Genomic DNA, 20,325 nt, shown 5'->3' on the forward strand with positions numbered 1-20,325 from the left:
TAAATGTCGGCATAGAGCAGTTGGGCCAAATGGCCCGTTTCTGTGCTGTATGATTCAGGGTGGCCGTCACCATCACTTCCCCCGGCAGCACAATGCCTGCTCCGGAGGTCCTCCTGCACCATGCTGAATAACTCTTTCACAGCCTCACCGGTGAAGCAGTCCCCAATGGCGCTGCTCCCCAGTCACTTCCCTGCATCGAGGTTGTTGGCAGGATAATGACAGGTAAGAGCTCCCTGCCTTACTTCCCCAGCATCTAAAAGTTCTTCCTCACGAGTACAATGGGACCCCGCGAGCAACACGTGTTGTGCAAAGTGAAATGGTAGCAGCCTCTGAAAAATCAGCCTTTCAAATCGAGTGGCCCCACACAGTGCAAGCCAACTGCTCAAAAATGAGGAAAATGCTACTTTCAATACCTTACGTAAGATTTGCTGCAAAAACTTCTCCTACCTGCCCCTTTAATGAGCTTTGCGCCTCAGGCACACTTCAGCTGCTGTCAACTTTTTACCGGCATTCTTTTTACCTGGAAGAAAATGACGGATGTTGATGCATCACTCGCGTGTTATTTTAATAAAATTCAAATTTGCGCCTTTTAGGCAGGTCGTTTCTGCTCCCACCCAGAATGCACATCATGCTCAAATGAGACCATGACCTGTCATAACTGGTTTCCATCCCTCATCAAACACCCCAGAAACTGCTACTGGGGCATTCCAACTGAGTAAAATGAGGGCCCCCATGTCACTTTCTGCTAGTGCACTGATTCTGCCTTAAATGAGCATTTTAAAGAAACCAATGTTACACAGTGCAGTTACGATGCATTACAAATATGACCGGAACAGCAGCCAATCAGGAAAAACTGCAAAAGTGACATTAACCTTCCAATCAAAGTGCAAAGTGTTATAAATGTGTCATGAAATGCAGAAACTGTGGCGTGCTGATGAATGGAGTAAGGTGTAGAATGGCCCACTTTACCGATCAGATTGTGAGTGAATGAAGAAATATGCTCTACAGCTCAGAAGGCCAACCCACCATTCAAGAGCAGATCCAGCAACGTTGGAGGCAATTACACAGGTGAACACTATTTCAAAACCTGCCGATTTTGGAAGGGTATGCAGAACACTTTCCATTTGAAGAGAAACACCAAGGACCATTGCTAATTTCTCATTTTGCCACGTATAATTAATAACTTGACATTGCAACACATGGGTGTGAATGCCAATTATTTAGATTTGACAGCACAGGCTAGGTTTTTGCTCCACTCGTGCACCCTCCCGGCCTACATCATCTAATCCCATCAGCAGATCGTTCCTATACTAACTAGCATATACTTCAAATTAAACTTTGCGATACACTTTACAGCCTTCTGGCCTTAACATTGAGTTTAACAACTTTAGACCTTCACCACCACTCCAACTGTCTCTCAGACAGCAGGTGCTAGTAGTGAAGGATGGCTGCATTGGAGCAATTGAAGTGGAGGTGGTGTGGGTTTGTACTTGACCTGTTCAGCTGCCTGAAGTTCCTGCGTAGGCACTTGGAAAAACCGCGCATGCGCGCCAGTTTGAATAGGCTGCGCAGCCCCTTAAAAGGAGCCACGCACTCAAATTTTTTTTTTTTTTTTTTTAAAACAGGGAACATTAGTGTGGATCCCCTTATTGGTACATGGCTGGTGGGGTGGCCCGCACCCCTTGGCATCTACCTGCCTCACTCCTGCCACAGGAGCCTTCTCTTCTTTGCCAGATTTTCCATGCTTCCTTCTGCCACTGCTATTCTGCTGCAACCATTTACATCTCCTCTGGCCTCATCTTTTGTTTCTTTATTGACTCGTTATCACCTCCTTTTGCCTTGCACCATAACTTTTGTTATTCAATCACACCTGTCCTCCCGGCTCCATAGAGCTCTCCCTTTTGTTCTTTCCCTTGCCCCCCTTTCACCTGGCTCTGCACTTACTTAAAAGCGGTTCATCTCTCATCATCCAGTTCAGATGAAAGATCGACCTGAATCGTTAACTGTTTCTTCTCTCCACAGGACTTGCCGAGTGTTTTCAGCATTTCGTTTTTATTTCAGATTTCCAGCATCCGCAGTAGTTTGCTTTGCGATATAATTCGTTAGTATAACTCTAGGCCAACTGTACCTCAAGACTGAACTCACACTGAGACCAAGCTCCACATTCTTCAAGACTCCAGTAGCTTAAATCAAATCTCTCAGTAGAAAGCTCACATTTACACCATCTTCGTTTACTAATAGTTCAATTACCACATCCAGAAAACAGCTAGTCACCACTTAAGGCACCAAACAAACAAGTTTAAACAGCTCCTCATATTGAACAGCTAAAATGAAGTAAAATTAAACCCAAAATACAATAATTGAGTGAAGATTTGGATATTCACGGTGGCATAGTGGTTAGCACTGCTGCCTCAGCGCCAGGGACCCGGGTTCGAATCCGGCCTCGGGTGACTGTGCAAACTCCACACAGACATTCTCCCCGTGTTTGCGTGGGTTTTCTCCGGGTGCTCCGGTTTCCTCCCACAGTCCAAAGATGTGCGGGTTAGGTTGATTGGCTATGATAAATTGACCCTTAGTGTTAGGGGGATTAAATACGTGGGGTTACGGGGATAGGGTGGGATATGTGTTGGTGTAGGGGTTACAGGGATCAGGTGGGATATGTGTCGGTGCAGGCTCGATGGGCCGAAATGGCCTCTATCTGCACTGTGGGGTTTCTGTGATTCATGTCCCAATCACTCAGCCGAGACTAAACCCACAGTCTTCTGGCCCAGCTTACCCAATTTTATTCTGAATATTTTGCGCATCTAAAACTACAGAATTGGGCACCCCTCTGATCTATACAATGTCAGTATCATTATCACTGGTGACAGAGTGGTAGGACACAGATCCAATTATTTACTCTGAGCTCCCAATCTCAACCACACAGGTTCCCTATGAGGGAGAATTGAAGTCATTCCTAGTTCACTCTCCGGGATGGCTCAGGGGCCACACTGGCTGAGGGTTGGGAGCACATAGCTCATGCACTCAGCTGCAGGACGTTAAAGGGTAGATATCTGCAGTTGAAAGTAAAAAAAAAAAGTTCTTTTTTATTAAAAACCCATTTATTTTGAAAATTTATAACAAAACTAGATACATTAACATGAAATAGGTCTTCTGAACTTATTTTCTGTACAGAAATAACCTGAACAGCAACATTTCAAAGTTTAATACATTTGTAAAGTTACTACACTGAAAATTTATATTCAAATTCATTTTGCTCTAAAAAATTCACACCACACTAAAAATAAAAAGTAACAAATTACCTAGTTTCTAATCTCAACATTTAGTTTTCTTTAAAAAAGTCCCAGAGTTTATAAATATCCATTTTTCAATGGGTATCTAGAACTAATTCCATAATATACTGTTATAATACAAAGAGACTGTTGACCGAGTTTATACAAATATTTGAAAGCCATTTACTTTCCTCTTTATAAGGTTTTTTTTGCATTTGTAATTAAAAACTGAACAACCTTTTTCAGAAAATCTGGTATACCTGTAGCAAGGCTCTCAATACATTTTGATTTCTATACAACTGCTAGTGACATTTCTACCAGATCCATTTTTAAGACGAAACATTAGAAAGTCAGCAACAGTTCAGAGCCCTGCACTAAAACGTAGAACACCAATGAGTGTCTGGCAGTTGCAACTACAAAATATACCTTAATTATAATTATGAAATAGATTTTTCATACTCAGGTTTCTGAAAAAGACAGCTTCTTAAAACACTTCTGCTCTCCACTCTTGCATCAGTTCTGTTGCTATGGAAATGCCAAAACAATAAGTAGTCAATAATGGACACTGGCATTTAAAAAACAAGAGACATTTCTGACGGATTGCACAGGCTGTCTTATTGTACACCCTAATAGACTTTTAAGTACAGCGACAACTTGATAATCCCAACCACATTTAACAAAAACATTGTCTGCTGGACCAACTACACTATAAGGCACAGTAATGGCATAAACTCTAAACTGAATGCAGTGGGTTTGAGACAGGTTTTTTTTTATAATAATGTATAACGGCTATCCTTAGTAATAGCGAGTGGTATTTAAAAAATGAATACCTACCACAAGAATCACCTATCAGTTTGAAGTCATAGCTTTCTACTAGCTAAGGCTATGGAGCACTTGCACCCTTCAACAAACTTAATGGCTCAGGAATGCCAAGCCACTCAAGCTCCTTTGTCACTCTTTGGAATACCAATCCATGAGGGGTGGAGGGAAGGGGGAAGAAAGTGAAGAGAAATACAAATACTGGTGGGAAACTTTGCTTAAAAAAAAAAAATCGCACGCTCTTTGGAGCGGGATGGTAACCGATTCTTATGGGAGTTAAAGGGGAGAGATTATAAACAAAACTCACCACTACCCAAGTTTACATAGTACAACTTTGGTTTAACAGTGGCAACTCTGACCAATCTAAGGCAACATTCCAGACCCCCAGCAATCCAGATGGTATATCCAACTTGTCAGAAATGTGATAATCTGTTATTATAAATGCACTTTTAAACAGAATAGCTCATGAAATATATTTTTCATAAATACACATCGCCATAGCTACAGATACTGCCTCAGAGGAATGTCACTTGATGCGAATATCAACCACAGTCACAGTCTATACATTTATTGAGCTCATTCATCATCTTCAGTATCCTCTTCGCCATCATCCTCTTGGGTCCGCTTCCGTTTCTGGCCTTGGGCAGTTTCTGTGAAGGGAGCATTTATTCAAATATTAAGATATAGTGTTTTAGTTAAGTGATTGTTGCATTGAAAAGCAAAAGGCAAGCCAACTATATTGGTCTTCACCGAGATAAGGCGAGGGGGCAGCAGATATGAAGGAGGAAATTATTTCCATTATATTGGGACCATTTGGAGAAGGGTTACAGAGCCTATTAAAAAATAAGATAGAAACTGACTTGCTGCCTTATAAGTTGAGAGATTTAAGGTTGCTTGTCTACAGCAAAACTCACATGATGACAAAAATAGTCACAATTCTCTTCTCTGCAATGCTGCCCGTTAGCCTCCTCCACTCTCAATCGCCCATCCTGCTCTTTTCCCTATTGTCAATTAATTGTTGTCATTAAGTTTCTGCCTTAAAGTACTTAAGGGTAATTTTTTTGTTTCTTAAAATTAATGGGCGGAAAGTCCTGGAAAGTGTGTCCAATTTCCCTGATATGCACCCTGGTGCTCCTTGAAGTAAAAACTTTAAGGCATTAAAATACAATTTAATTAGTAAATATAATTGTTATTGTGAAATACATAATTTTTATTTAAAACTTTATGCTAGACATGAGAAATTGCAGATACTGAGGAAAAAAAGGCAGACATGTTTTCCTTCCAAAAGCCTATAGTGTGATTCAGGCAACTATTTACATAGGCAGTTTTAATGTTAAATGTTGGCATAAAAGCCATACCAAAAATGAGAACAGGATGCAAGGTTCGTGGACAAGAAGTGCGTATATATACACGCAAGATTTTTAAGAACAGGTAGATAGATATGTACAGCAATGTTCTCTTTAAGCTGCATGGCTGCGCAGCACTCCAGGGGTCCTGTGTAGCTGGTGAGCCGGCTTTTACATTGGGGGAAAAAAAAGCACATGCGCAGACTTTTGAATGGGCCGCGCAGCCCGTTAAAGGGGCCACATTGTCCAAAAAATATTACGGGGAACACTGATGTACAGATAATATATATATAAATTTTCCATAAGAGTATTCAATATCATTTGTATAGATTATTCTGTTACAGGTATACATAAAAATATTTGTAGAAAGTCAGTTTGTGTAGTCGGTGGAAGGTTATGTTTATTTTAATATAAACGTGTATAATAAGTGTTTAAATGTCCAAACTTGTTTTCAAAATGGTTGGGGGTTTGTTAGCATGTAGTTGGACATCGGACGACAGATTGAGCAGGCCTGGGGGTATAAAATGTTATGGAAAGAGGAGGCAACAATAAAGCCACAAAGAGGCCATGAGTGGGTGGTAAAGGCTGAGTGGCTCAGACTGTTGACAAAATGTTTATAAAGCACTGAGGAGGAAGTCTTGGGTTTATAGTAGGAGAAATGGGAAAGGTGTTTCCAGAATAGAGAGAGAGAGTGGGTGGGGTGATGTGACAGGTGTCTGTAAGCACATGGTGATTGTGGGAGGTGGTTTCGGACGTAGGAGAAGTGCAGTGGGGTTAAAGAATCGGACAGCAGTGGAGGTAGTGACTAAAGGCGACCAGTGGATAGGGAGCGAAGTAGGATCAGCAGAAAATCATGATTCTGAACGGACGAAATGTGCATGATGGACAAAACTTTTAGTATACATTAGAGATTACGTAATATACATCTTTTCTACATTATAAATAAACTAGCCAAATGCTTGAAACTTACCTTTGCATTCCTCTTCACCATCTTCAGCTTCTTCATCCTCATCCTCCTAGATGAAAAAGAACAAAAATATCAGGCTCGACTGTAACAATAACAGCACCACACACTTGGATGCAAATATTTGTGGACATCCTGTGCACAAAACCAATCCCAAAGTGGGATGACAGCCTGGACTTAACGTGTGTAGATCTGATGTCACCGGACAGTTTTTCTAATAGGTTGAGGCAGAGTTTGCCCTACAACTGGATCCCACAACTATAAAACTAGTCTCAGACACGTGAAAAATAAAAAGGAAAAGAGAAATAAAGACAGATAGATCAAATCAGGAAGATGTGTTTTCTGAGGAAATGGTTTGTTTATTGCTTACATCATCCTCTACACTGACGTCATCATCGTCATCGTCATCATCTTCATCAAGTTCATCTTCATCCTCCTCATCCAAGACATCAAATTCCCCCTCTTCATCATCCTCCTCCTCCTCCTCTTCAACTACAAAAATTATAAAAGTTAGTGAATTAAATCAGTGCAGATAATGAAGTACTATAGACAATACTTTTAAACAAAAGATCACAATGAAACAAATTTAATAGTAGCTTTTACTTAGACACTCAGTTTCAAACCAAATAAATGGTAAGCAGAAATAAACTTTGTAGGCAGAACAGAGACTCCAAATGCACCAACAGCAGTTTAATGTTGAGCCCACTTCCGGTTACTAAAAAATGGAGCAAGGAGCAACAGGGACACACTTAGGCCATGGTCTTGTGACTAAGCAAGTTTTTGCCATTCGATTGGGTAAAGGAGAAGGTTTTATACCCATATTTTAACCTAAAAGCAATTTTGATTCCACTTCCAAAATGGGACCATGGAAGCAAACAATAAAGTTACACATTTAAAAGTTAAGAAAATATAAAAACTAAAGAACAGAGTAAATTTATTAGAAAGAAACACAATTAAAGTTACAATGGAGAGAACAGACAAGACCATGAGCACAGGTAAAGCATTTACATTTTTTATATATAAAACTGTTTCAGATGTTTATTTTAGGTTATTGTAATTACAGTAATAAAACTATTTCTAGTTTAACCAGTCTGTGGTTATGAAGTAATAAAACACCTCGAGTTTTGATCATCAGCTTAGATCCTGTGCAAACACCTACCATCTTCATTTTCCTCCTCATCATCTTCCTCGTCGTCATCGTCGAGACAGTCACCATCTCCTTCCACATCTGAATCTGGGGCCTCTTGGTCATCCTGGTCGTATCCATCAAGGTACGTGAGCTGGGGGAGCAGCTTGAACATGCTATCTCTGTAGTCATTTAAGTTAGTCACTTCACAATTAAATAAGTCAAGACTCCTCAAATTCAGAAGTTTCTTCTGTTGAACAAGAAAATAAATTCCAGAGTTATGAAAACAGAATACATCACACTTGTTTTACCTTCATTCCCATGATGTTCACTTGACAGTGCTGAAGTACAAGGAGGGTGGGAGAAAGGGATACAGCAGGTATGATTCAACTTGGCTATATTTTTCTTTAAATTCAGTATATATCTCATGGAACCTATTGTAACAATAGATATTTTGTAACAAATACTCCATGTACCTTAAATATCAATTTGTCTTCACACCTGGAAACTTTGGGTGGGAACAGAATTCGACTTCTCTTTCTCATGCACACTTATACAATTAAAAAAAAATCTACAGTAACTATTTTGCAATGGAGGATGTCGCTACTGCAAATTTAAATGAAACAAGATTCTTTTGATGAAGGACTGATTAAGGTAAAAGCTTTGATCCAGGAGACAGTTTACTTAAAATGAAAGTTGGAAAGTGCCCCGACGTGAGCGAGTACAATCGGTTCTACTGTGTTACTTCTGCACTATTTAGCTAAAAGGAAAAGGACTTGCATTTATGTGGCGCCTTTCACGACTTCAAAACGCCCCAAAGCCTTTCATAGCCAACAAAGTGTTTTTGAAGTGTTGCAATGACAATCCTAACTTCAAGTGAAATATCCTTAAAACAGGACTTGCATGTCATTTTGAGGTTCGCTTCTCATTAATATACATGTAAAGTCCTGAGATGCTCAATGAGAGGAGAACTCGAGGAATCCACACACACTGCTGGAGAAGGAGTGTTTTGGACCATTTGTATTAACTGTGGAAGTCTTTCCACCGGAGAGCTGAGAGCGCCAGGCACTGCATGTTATAATGCTTTGTGGTACAACGTCATTAGTCGCAAAACAGTGACCTGGGTTTAGGCTGTTTGATCCGATACCAATTGGTGTTTGAAGCACGGCTTCTCTCTCCCTTTGAACTTAAATTTCAGGGTTACAGCAACAAACCTAGAAACAACATTTCTATTAAATCTGCTCTTAGCCTACCCTGCTCCAGTGGAAATAATTTCTCTCCATCGTCCCGGTGAATTTTTGCGGCATTAATACCCTTTCTGTAATGGGGCACCCAAAACTAAGACCTAACCATTGCCCTTGTACCATAACTCTTTGCTCTAGTACCCTCATGATCCTATTTATAGAACCCAAAATCCATGACTTTGTAAAATGGCGTTACCTAACTGCATTTTCAAAGAATGCTATTTAATCCTATAGCTGTTTATCCACACCCTTCAGCATCGTTCCAGAGTATGTTTACCCATCCCTTGTTATTCTGATCAACACCCATTAAATCCAGTCCTGTTTCTGTTCATCAACTTTCTAATGCACTTTTCTTATGCCTCAAATCTTTCTAACAAGCCTCCTATTAGGTATTTATTGAACACCTGCTCAAGTTTTATATATACACATCTACTATATCTGTCCTATTACCCATTTCTTCAAAATTCAAACTTATTAAATATGACTTGCCTTTAACAAGTCAATCTTATGTATTTCTAAACGCTCACTAATTTCATCTTGAATAGACTAACTGGTCTATAGTTACCTGGTTTATGCATCTCTCCCTTCATGAACACAGGCGTTACATTGGCTAGCTTCCAGCCGCCCAGAGGACATTGATAAAAGGCTCAAAATTTACTCCCAATTGCTTTAGGGTATCTCAGTCCTCTAATGCATTTCTGTCTCAGACGCTCCCACTCAGACACAATTCTGTAAGCGAATCTTGTATCTTCCTTCTCCTTTCTCTTCTCAGTACCAAATAAAATCAGGCCATCTCATTAACCCAAACAACCAAGGAAGTGAAAAATATTAGCACCACAGCTTTTACCATTTAAAAAAACTCATTTCTCTACCCAAGGATCCAAAATGAATTTGGAAATTCAAGACTCAAGATATTTTGTTATCACATAGTTCAAATCCAGCTCCACAGCACAAAAGCACCCACTAAAATGTTGTTATCTGAGGCCACAGTGGAGGCACACAAGTAGTACAGGTTAAGTGCAACCACTGGCTGTCCAAAGTGCATTGTTCCACTTGCAGGCGTTGGCACCTTTTGCCTTGCGAGCAAAATTTGGCCAAAATGTGTATTTTAAAAACCTCAAATGATAATCCAGTAATCCATCAGTTTAAACTCTCCATGCAGCTACTATAAGTCTCCAATGAAGGGAGCTGATTACTGAGAAATTCTGAAACAATCACGCAACTAATTTTTGCCTATCAAGGCTCGCTGCTTTGCTGTATCACTAGGCAGCAACGGATAATTGCTGACTCGTTACAGCCATAATTCTATCCAGCTGAAGTCTTGCCAGGCTATAGTATATATATGTATTAATCAGGGCTTCTAAATTTCAACCCTCAACTATTACTAATTTCTTACCAAAGGCTCCAGAGTGTTGATGTCCTTGATTTTATTTCCACTGAGGTTTAAATGTGTAAGGCTTGGGGTCCTTTCTGCCAGAACTTCAAGGCCTCCAGATATTCTGTTATCACTTAGTTCAAGCTGAAAAATTAAGATTGCAATGCTTACAAATCTCAATGCCAAACTATTTTGTTACAAATTTAAAAATTCAGCAAGCCACAACCATAGGCCCGGTGCCGCTCACAGCCTACTGTAGCACTGCAATACACAGACAGGATCGTTTTTAAAATACAGATCACGGGTAGGCGGTAGCTGCACAATATAATTTTAAAATAATTTGCACATCCTGGCTTTTCAATAAGCTCAAAATACAGTAACTGCAACTAAAGTCAAATTACAACTATGAAAATATCAATAATTGAAGCCCTAAAAACCAATCAGAAACCAAGGGCAGTGCCAGTTTTGTGTAGAAACTACCACGAGTCCATAGCCACACATTTGGTTAAATTAAAAGGCACAAAAGGCCATGTGTAAAGAGTTTAGGAATCATGTCTTCTGAGTGGAGAAACTGTTAAGATTGAAAGTTGGAAGGTTCAGAAAGTGAAGTGTTTAATCTCAGAAGCAAACTCATAAGGTTATATACTATTAATCACGTGGCAAGCCTTTTAACACAATGTGAGAGTAAAGTAATAGCATAACGAGAGAAATAATATGTCTACGGTGATTGTAGTTAGGACATGATGACCAAAGATGACAATGACCATCGCTTGCAACTCACCACAAACCATCTCCAGGAGAAGTTGAACATCTCAAGTGGATGGCAGAGAAGCCAAGCATAAAACAGCTAATCTATTGGACAGAGGAGATTGTATGTCTGTGCTCATATCACAGAGGAGTAAGACCAAAAGCTCCAGGCTGGAAATGTATTAAATTTGAACTGTAAACATAACTGTACGAAGTTGTACTGAATGTAACTGTTATATTGTTAAAAAAGTGAAACCCAGCTAACGCTGGGATAATGTGATATACTTACAACTACATTTGTACCCATAGTGATTAGTTATTCTACCCAAGTATACTCTCAATGTTTAACCTCCTGATGATGCTATCATAAATGCTGTTAAATAAAATATTAACTGATGTCGATTTTATCATGGATGACTGCCAATTAGGAGCTTTATTCAGTGTCATACTGCTCCCCTGTGTTAATTGATTAGGGCTTGCATAGCTATCAATAAATATTGGACTAGGTTATAAAAGGTAGTTCAAAAGGAAGCTAAGATTGGCATCCTACAAGCCTCAAACATCAATGGGAAATTCCAGCTGATTGATCAGATGTATACATATTAGGAGAGGGGAAAATAATTACCTGATACCCTTCAATTAATATCCCTCACATAATTCAGGTTGACCAGTCACTATCTTGAGGGCTTGTGACCAGGATTTGAACTTCTCAAAATAACTGGGGGCATTAGTAAGCTCAGATCAACCTACTCGAGGCATGAATGTTGATACCATTGTAAAATAGTTTATAAGCCAACTAATGACAGCAAATTTGCTAATTTATGTAAAGTGCAAACGACTGAATATGAACTCTTGCCGAGATACCAAGAATTGAAGTGTAAATTTTTTTATGTGTTTGCTGGTATGGTGTTTTAGCCAAGTGATAAATGGCATGCTGAAGACAATAGGCTAACAGCTGGACAAGCTGCTTCAGCTAGAGATGTTGTCTGCTCAAATGTTAAAGCAATTGCACGCTTTTATTGAAGAACCACCACCCAGGACAGAGCAACCCAACTGATCAGTGTCCCTGCCACTGGACTCAATATCCCTCCTGCTCACCATTGATGCAGTATGTACTATCTACAGAAAGCACTACATCAACAGCATGGGAACACCTTTACCAAGTCACATACCATCCTGACTTGGACACATCTCATTGTTCCCTCATTGTCACTGGCTCAAAATCCAAGAATTTCCCACTTGGAAAATCACTATAAGGACTGCAGTGGTTCAAGAAGGCCTACCGCCACAGATTCAAGCCAACCAAGGATGGGCAATAAATGCAGGATTGCCAGCACCGCCCACATCGAGAACAAAAAAAAAATGCCAAAAGGAGCTAATACAATGAAAAGAATTTAAAGGGCCACGATATGTAGATTAATAATCTATAATACTGGTAACGGAATATCTGTAAGGAATAGTGGCGGAAGGATATTCGATGAATTGCTTAACACTTTTCTATAATTCCATACCAGAATTGGAGATTTACCATTCGCATCTAAGGTTATAGATATCTAATTTAGCTTGAACTTGAATGTAAGTATCTAAATTTAGTTTCCTTTCATTCATCTACCATTACCCAGTCCAATGTATACTAACAGTTACACAAACCAATCACCGAGGACACTGTACACTCCTAAACTAAGTATTCAATGCCTAATATTCAGAATCAAAGATGAAGTCAGGCACAGATGCATTAATACTTTATGAACACATTTGTGGTTATCAGTTACCGACATCACATGGTTAAGCATTGCGAACTATAAATATTATTAGGCAGATATTAATTGGAAGTTTAAATTGTTAGATGGTTCACAAGTTTACCATAGTATCGCAGCCTCAGCAGAGTTTCTTTATAACCATTTAACAGCTATGCTCAGAATCCAAGATCACCGTACAGTTACACTTAATGGCGTGTATTCAATGTAATCAATGGAAAGTTTCCCACCAGGAAGATTACACCTAGCAGACACAGAACCTCATGTCCAGTAGATTGGCTGTGTTGCATTAGTAGCTTGACCTTTCTGGGATGATCAACTCCACCCAAAAAATGCTAAATGAGTTCAAATTCCTACCTTTCTTAGTTTATTTAACCTTGGGAGATCTGACACAGATGTCAGCATGACATTGATCATACTGAGAAACTCTAAGCTCTCAAATGCTGCAGACAGTCCTTCAATTTTGCCATCATTTGATCTGCAGTTGTCCAGAACCAGCTCCTTAACCTGTAAAGAGAAAAACCAATCGGATAACCAAAAATGTCTTTCAGATAAACGCAAGAGACAATTTTTCCCAAAGCCTTGACTATAGTACGGCATGACTCTCAAATTACTGCAGTATAGTCTTCAGTGCACTGTATTAGATATTTTTAAGACGTTAGGGCCCCAAATTCCTGGGCCTAGAGGGAACTACAGCAGCATAAGTTAGGTGAGAATGCCAGAAAGTGGAATGGGACCTAAATTCTGCCCGGTGTTGGGGCAGGAGCTGTACTGGAAGAGGCGGGGCTTACAGCATGAAACCAGCCACACTAAATCCCACCATCTTAACTCACATTGCCACCACTGCACTATATGAAGGTGTCCAGTGCGTGCCAGGATTCGGTCCTGGTGGAATTGGGGCCCAAGCAGCTCTGTAAATGCCTGCTTCCCGGCAGCAAATGTGAATTCTGGGCCTTTCGGCTCCATCCAGCTTGTCTGGCTCAGGTATAGTGAAGCTAAGTGCCTGAGCACCTGTACTTATTCAAAGAGGCATATTCAGCAGCTGACCCTGCCCAATGCCCCTTTATGGGCTAAGTTAGCAGATCTCAGCTGGGGCAATGGTTGGGGAACTGCAACTGAAATTAGCCAGGGTCGTCTCCTTGCTCCAGATCACATCCCAATAGTGTTTGTGGACACAGGGTGAGGGCAAAATGTACTGAGTGACGATGCTGTCTGCAGTTTAATATTCAGGGTCTAGGCTCGCACACCAAGAATGCCTGTTTGGGCAAACTATCACATTCAACCAGTGCCCGTGGACCTGTACCCTAGCAAAGAGTTAACACTTCTGAGGTGTGGGGAGTAGAGAGAAAATTAGCAGAAAACAGTGGTAGGAGATAAAGCCCAAGATCTCAACGGCCTTTTACTCGATATCTGTAGTATCACCGAGTGCTTGCTTGGGGTGGTGCTGGGCAGCTAGATGTGACTGTTCTCAACACTGCCTCTGCTGGTAATTGTGGCAGCACTGATTCAAAACAATCCAATTCAAAACCTGTGCATTGATTTGATAGGCTATATATAATTTGGTGGCAGTTCTAAATTATAGACAGCTATATGGTAGTGAACATAATTGCTTACATCTGTTCCTAGGTTAATGCTGTAGATAAGAGTTGCCACTAATGGCAAAGCAGAGGGAGTGGAGAATAAGAAGTAATCTAATCTCAGAGAAGCAGAGGGTGGCTGCCAATATAGACAGCGGGAGATTGCAGAGGTACTGTGCAGCAAATCCATTGAGGGACCAGAAAATCTGCTGGCACACAGCAGTGAAGCTTAGCAGGAGTGCAGGGCTCTCTAGGGCCATGGGTAAGTTGTGGTTTGTGAAGGCCACTAATGAGAGCTGGGCAATCTCAGCATTGAAAGGAAGTGGTCTTGGTAATAAATCAGGCATGGGGAAGAAAACACAGCTCAGGGTGGAGCAGCACTCTAGGATAATTGCACCTTTTATTATGGTGGAGAAAATTACAAATCATCCACTGTGTCATACAGAAAGTATATTAGTATAACATTAAAAAGTCAGACCTATTCCCCATAAGTCCATTGACAGGTGATTGTTAGGCACAGAAACTCAAGTGAAATTCTGGTTCATTAGCACATAATGAAGCAAGGTAGATTTGTGGTAAATGGGGAACTGGTTTCAGGGAGGTAAGGCATCAGCCTACAATGACCTGTCACTGAGCACCCTGGAGAACTCAACCTCACAGCAGATATGTCTCTTTCCCAAAGTTGCTCACATAAGAAGCTGGATTAAAGAAGGAAAGAACGAACTTGCACTTTGATAGCATCGTTCATGCCCTCAGGATATCCCAAAATGCTTCACAGCCAATGAAGTACAGTTGCAACGTAGGTAAACACCACAGCCAATTTGCAGAGAAAGGACCCCAAATCAGCAATGAGATAAACGGCCAAATGGGTTTTTGGTGGTGCTGGTTGAGAGCTAAACATTGGCCAGGACACCAAAACCCCCCTGCTCTTCTTCAACAAGTGTCGTGGGGCCTTTCACACCCATCGGAAAACAAACGGCAGCCCCAACAGCGCAGCACTTCCCCAGTACTGAACTGAAGTCAGGCTGGATTATGTGCTCAAGTCTTGCAGTGAGACCTGAACCCAAGTGCAAACTGAACCACATTACAGTGGATTACAAGGTTACTTTCTGTATAACCTTTTGGCGTAAACAATTGTTTGGCAATTCCATTGTATCAGGAGCATCTATTCCATTTCGCGAACACTACTTTTTCATAAATCTGGTACTCACTCAGACGAGATTGCTACTACTGAGCCAAGTCTGACACCTTAAACAGATAACGAGTGAGCCTTTATACAGACATTGAACTTGAGACGTTTACAACACCAAGGTAGCTAGCATGTCGCAAGCTGTGCTGCATAAATTCTTCCAATTCTCTGATGGCTCAGACTTAGTACAATGGCTACTGGAAGCTACAAGAACACACGTGCATTTACCCATAGCTCAGTACCTACCACGATTGGGTTGCAGAGGCAAGTAGCTGCTGCTGAAGCTCCATTACCTATAACTGGTGGAACTAAGGTTAGACAAGATATGATGTGTGTCCATCTTGTGGTCAGGATGTGGTAATGGACATTTTGTAATGTGAGTTGTGCTGCTTACTATACCACCCCAGAAAAACGCCTGGTGCCTGCACCCTCACACCAAGAAAAAAGGAACTTGCATTTACATAGCGTCTTTCACATCCTCAGGATGTTCCAAAGTGCTTCACACCCACTGAATTACTCGCTGTTGTTGTAATTACTTTAGTGGACTTGATTGAGAGATAAATGCTGCCCAGGACAGAAAGAACTCACCTGTTCTTCTTTGAATAATACCATAGGATCTTTTACATCTACCCGAGGGGGGGCTGGGGGAGAACAGGACCTTAGCTTAATGTTACAATTGCAAGATGGCACCTCTATGCAGCAGTCTCTCAACTTGTGGTGTAAGAAGTAAGCCCACAACCACTGACTCAGAGGCAAGAACAGACCCTTTGAGCAAGTCCTCAAACACATGGCTGATACCTGGGATGGCAGGAATGACATATGAGGAGAGATTGTGTCGATTGGGCTTATACTCACTGGAGTTTAGAAGATTGAGAGGGGATCTCATCGAAACCTATAAAATTCTGTCAGGTCTGGACAGACTAGATGCAGGAAAGATGTTTCTGATGGCCGGGGAGTCCAGAACCAGGGGTCATAGTCTAAGGATAAGGGGTAAGCCATTTAGGACTGAAATGAGGAGGAATTTCTTCACCCAGAGAGTGGTGAACCTGTGGAATTCTCTGCCACAGAGGGCGGTGGAGGCTAGTTCATTAAATATATTCAAGAAAGAGTTGGATATATTTCTTGAGGCTAAAGGGATCAAGGGATATGGTACTGAATTTGGATGATCAGCCATGATCACATTGAATGGCGGAGCAGGCTCGAAGGGCCGAATGGCCTACTCCTATCTTCTATGTTCGTCAGTTGTTTAAATGATCAACTAGTGACTATCCTCCACAGTAATATAAGGCACAGCTCGACTGGCTCATTAATGGGATCCTGCCAGCCCAGGGTCGCGATCCCAGGAGCCGAAACCTTTCACTGGGATTCTTCCCACAGCTCCAGATAACCTGGCAGACCAGTGCTATAATGTGTAGGGTGGTCTGGACGAGGCAAGTAACAGGAAGATTCTTAGTGCTAGTAAACTCCAGCACCACCCCTGTGGATACTACAGGATCCCCAAGCTTGCAACCTGTGGCTAAGTTCTCTGGGATAGGCAAGTGTCAGGAGTCCCGATGGGAAAAGTCCAAGCACTCCACATCATGCAAACAGAAACTGTATTCATGGATTTCTTAGTAGCTTGGTTTTGAAATTAAAACTTTGTAATGGGTTTCTACATTGACAGACACCTGGCTAACCAAAATTAATCACCCCAAATCCTGCAGGAGGTGGTCAGTGGTCAATGTTATTGTTTTACCAGTTTTGAAACCCAGCCCCCAAGATGATCTTACTTAAGCTACCTTTTTATCAATTTCTAACCATTCTGCAGTTTTCCTCTAAATATTTATAAAGTCACGTTACAGTTCTTGGCATAATTATATTCCCTTTCTCAAATACTACTAATTTTGAGTCAATGCAGTCCTTTACAGTATGCAAATATTTTAACTCTGTAAACCTAAATTCAATCAAAATAAATATTTCACTGTCCACAGCGCCAGATAACCCGACAGTTTTGCTGGTTTATACTATCTGAATGAATTAAAGAGTCCAGAAAGTGCAATAAATGCAAGCCTCTGTTCACTTCTGCTCCCCAAGAAACGCCAATCCTAAACAGACTGCACTTTTCCAATTAAGTCTGAATATTATTGTGCTGCAAAGGAACCCTGGGAATGCCAGTAAACGCACACTAGCACAGATTAGTTAATCCTACATAAACTAAAGGACATTTCAGAAAGTGTAATAAATCAGTAATTCCGAGTTGCTAACTGGGGGGGTTGTGGCAATTAAAAAAATCTACACTTTTAAGTTAGAATTAAGATCAAGGACTCGATGCAATTGATCGCATGAAAGAATGCATTCAATGAAAATCCATAAGTCATGTCCACAGTTTCTGTAAAAATAAAAGTGGATCCAAATAAATGGACTGAGCAAAACAAGTTAAATAGGTCCTAGAAAAGGCACCGTTTACAAACCATGTCCTGGAGTAAACTGATGGTAGAAAGTCGACGCTTCTCATGGGAGCCTCTCAAAATGGTCCGACGCACAACAAAGAAACCAATCGTCTCTTTTGCACATCAGGCTGGGGCTCGGGGCGGCCGCTCAGCCAAGCGGTGGGAGAATAGAGCGGCGGCGGGCGGTGGGAGCGGGGCTTTAGCGCCGATGGAGGAGGCCGGGCTCAATCCCCATCCCCCCGCGCCGGCAGCCGCTCGCTGCCAACACGTGGGGCGGCCGAGCCGTCGGCTTGCGCTGGGCCGGGGAGAGGGGCGGCGACCAGCGGGGCCACTTTCAGCGGGTGTGGGGGGGAGGGAAGGAAGCAAACTCGGCGCCGGCGGGAAAAGGGCGCAACAACCGCCAATTTCGCGGCGGCGGCCCCAGCCTGAGGCCCGCTCCTCACCGGGCTGTCTTCAAGCGGCCTGGCCTGGTCGGGCTCCGGCCGCCGCTGCTCGGGGGGGTTTACACGGGCTCCGGCCGATGGGCTGAGGTGGTGGCGGTGGTAGGATGTGAAGGCGGAGCCGGGCACAGGCCGCAGGGTTTCAGCGCCGTCGCGCTCCTGCCGGCCCAGGCCCCCCCGCCATCCCCGAGAAGCCTAGGCCCCGCCATTCACCCAGCCGAGTCAGCGGGAAATTTAAAATAAAAAGACGAGCCCAGAGTGGTTTTTTTTTTCCTTCTCCACAAGGAGCCCTCCCGCCAGCCCGACCATGCGGTCCGAGCGAAGCGGCTTCCCCCCCGCCACACACCCCGGCCCCGCTCACAGCGCGTCCCCCCCCCGCGCCAGCCTCACGTCTGCCGGAGTCCTGTTCCTCAGCTCCAGGTTGATCCTCTTCTTCATGTCCATGACTCTGTGGATGGCCGCGGCAACCGCTCTGAGTATGAAGCAATGGACGGAAAGCCTGGCTCTCGCACAGCAGTTCCAACCGCGCCAAACTGCCGCTGCCTCTGGGGATCGGCGCGGAGAGCTCGGCAGCGCCGCCTCAGGGCGCCCAGCGTCACTGCAGCTTCACCCAGAGTCCGCCGGAACCAGCGCCGCCTCAGGGCGCCCAGCGTCACTGCAGCTTCACCCAGAGTCCGCCGGAACCAGCGCCGCCTCAGGGCGCCCAGCGTCACTGCAGATTCACCCAGAGTCCGCCGGAACCAGCGCCGCCTCAGGGCGCCCAGCGTCACTGCAGATTCACCCAGAGTCCGCCGGAACCAGCGCCGCCTCAAGGGCGCCCAGCGCCACTGCAGCTTCACCCAGCGCCGCTGCAACCAGCCCCACCTCAGGTTTTTCGCGTCCTCGAAGCGCAACAATTGGTATCACTGCTGTTGGCTTTGGGGTGTTATACAGAATTACATGAATAATAAGTAAAATAGTACTTGGGGATAACTGCAGGTTGTAAAAATATGTCCTGGACACAAACGGAGATTTCATCCACCACTATCATCATGGAATCTGCCAACGGATCATCACTGACCCTCTCCACATTAGCCTCCAGAATGTCCGTTCACTCGTGAACAAGGCCCTTGACATCCATGAGCTTATTGTGAATGATTGCATTGACATCCTGCCTTTGACTGAAATCTGGCTCACGGGTAGTGACACCTTGCCCCTTACCGAAGCCTCCCCTCCTGGCTATACTTCCCAACACCTGCCCTGCCCAAACATTGTGATAGTGTGGCCCATCACCGAATCACACCTTGGTCTCTCCACCTACATCTAAAGGCATCTTCTCCTTCGAGCACCTTACTTTGTTTAACCCCTCTAACCGCTTCTTTAAAATCCTCGTCTACTGTCCCGCCCTGAGTTTCTCACTGTGATCTCCTCCCTCTTTACAGCAGATTTACAACTGCACTTTCAAACTTCCAACTGCTGAGACTTTGGCCTTCCATTTTCCATATTTCTGCAGCTGTCAATTTGACCAACCACTCATCACCTTTATGCCCTTGTCCCAGGGAACACAATTACTCTCTTCCACCATGGTTGTTTACCCTAATGTGGCTCCCATCTTTGCTCCTTCAAGTCCAGGGAACACAATTGGATTAGCTGTCTTTGACTTGATCTGGCTGTCTTACATCAAGCACTTTTCGCTGTGAAAACCATCCACCACTCCAGAATCATTCTGAAAAGCAAAGATAACCCCAGGCTTCTTTTCTCCACTATCAACCGTATCCTTAAACTCGTCTCTCATGGCCCCTCCACCCTCACCTCCAACAAAAAGTACGATGAGCCCATGGACTTCTTTTTCACTAAGATTGAGACCATCCATTCAACTGTCTCTGCTGCTAACCCCCCCATCCCTTTCCCCAAGCCAAACCTGCCCTCAGGCCTTCCCCTGCCCTAGCCTTGAACCCTTGTCTCTCTCTTTCTAGTTTCTCATCCATCTTTCCTCATGCCATCTCCAAGGCCATCTCATCTACGAGACCCACCTCCTCCTTCCTTGACCTCCTTCCCACT

The 20,325-nt window shown here is 42.9% G+C and overlaps 1 protein-coding gene across 1 annotated transcript; it reads right to left on the minus strand.

Annotated features, from left to right (window-relative positions):
* Window positions 1–3,079: 3,079 nt before the first annotated feature.
* LOC147108217 (acidic leucine-rich nuclear phosphoprotein 32 family member D-like) lies at window positions 3,080–18,865 on the minus strand. The gene is made up of 7 exons (XM_086004750.1): window positions 18,676–18,865; window positions 13,008–13,157; window positions 10,168–10,290; window positions 7,561–7,777; window positions 6,772–6,893; window positions 6,408–6,453; window positions 3,080–4,741 (listed from the first exon to the last, which is right to left on the minus strand). The coding sequence occupies exons 1-7, from the start codon at window positions 18,727–18,729 to the stop codon at window positions 4,668–4,670; spliced, it is 786 nt and encodes a 261-aa protein (XP_085860876.1). The 5' UTR covers window positions 18,730–18,865; the 3' UTR covers window positions 3,080–4,667.
* Window positions 18,866–20,325: the final 1,460 nt, after the last annotated feature.

Source organism: Somniosus microcephalus, chromosome 13, assembly GCF_052327205.1.
Source record: "Somniosus microcephalus isolate GS21.2 chromosome 13, FLI_Smic_1.0, whole genome shotgun sequence".
NCBI classification, from domain to species: Eukaryota; Metazoa; Chordata; class Chondrichthyes; order Squaliformes; family Somniosidae; genus Somniosus; species Somniosus microcephalus.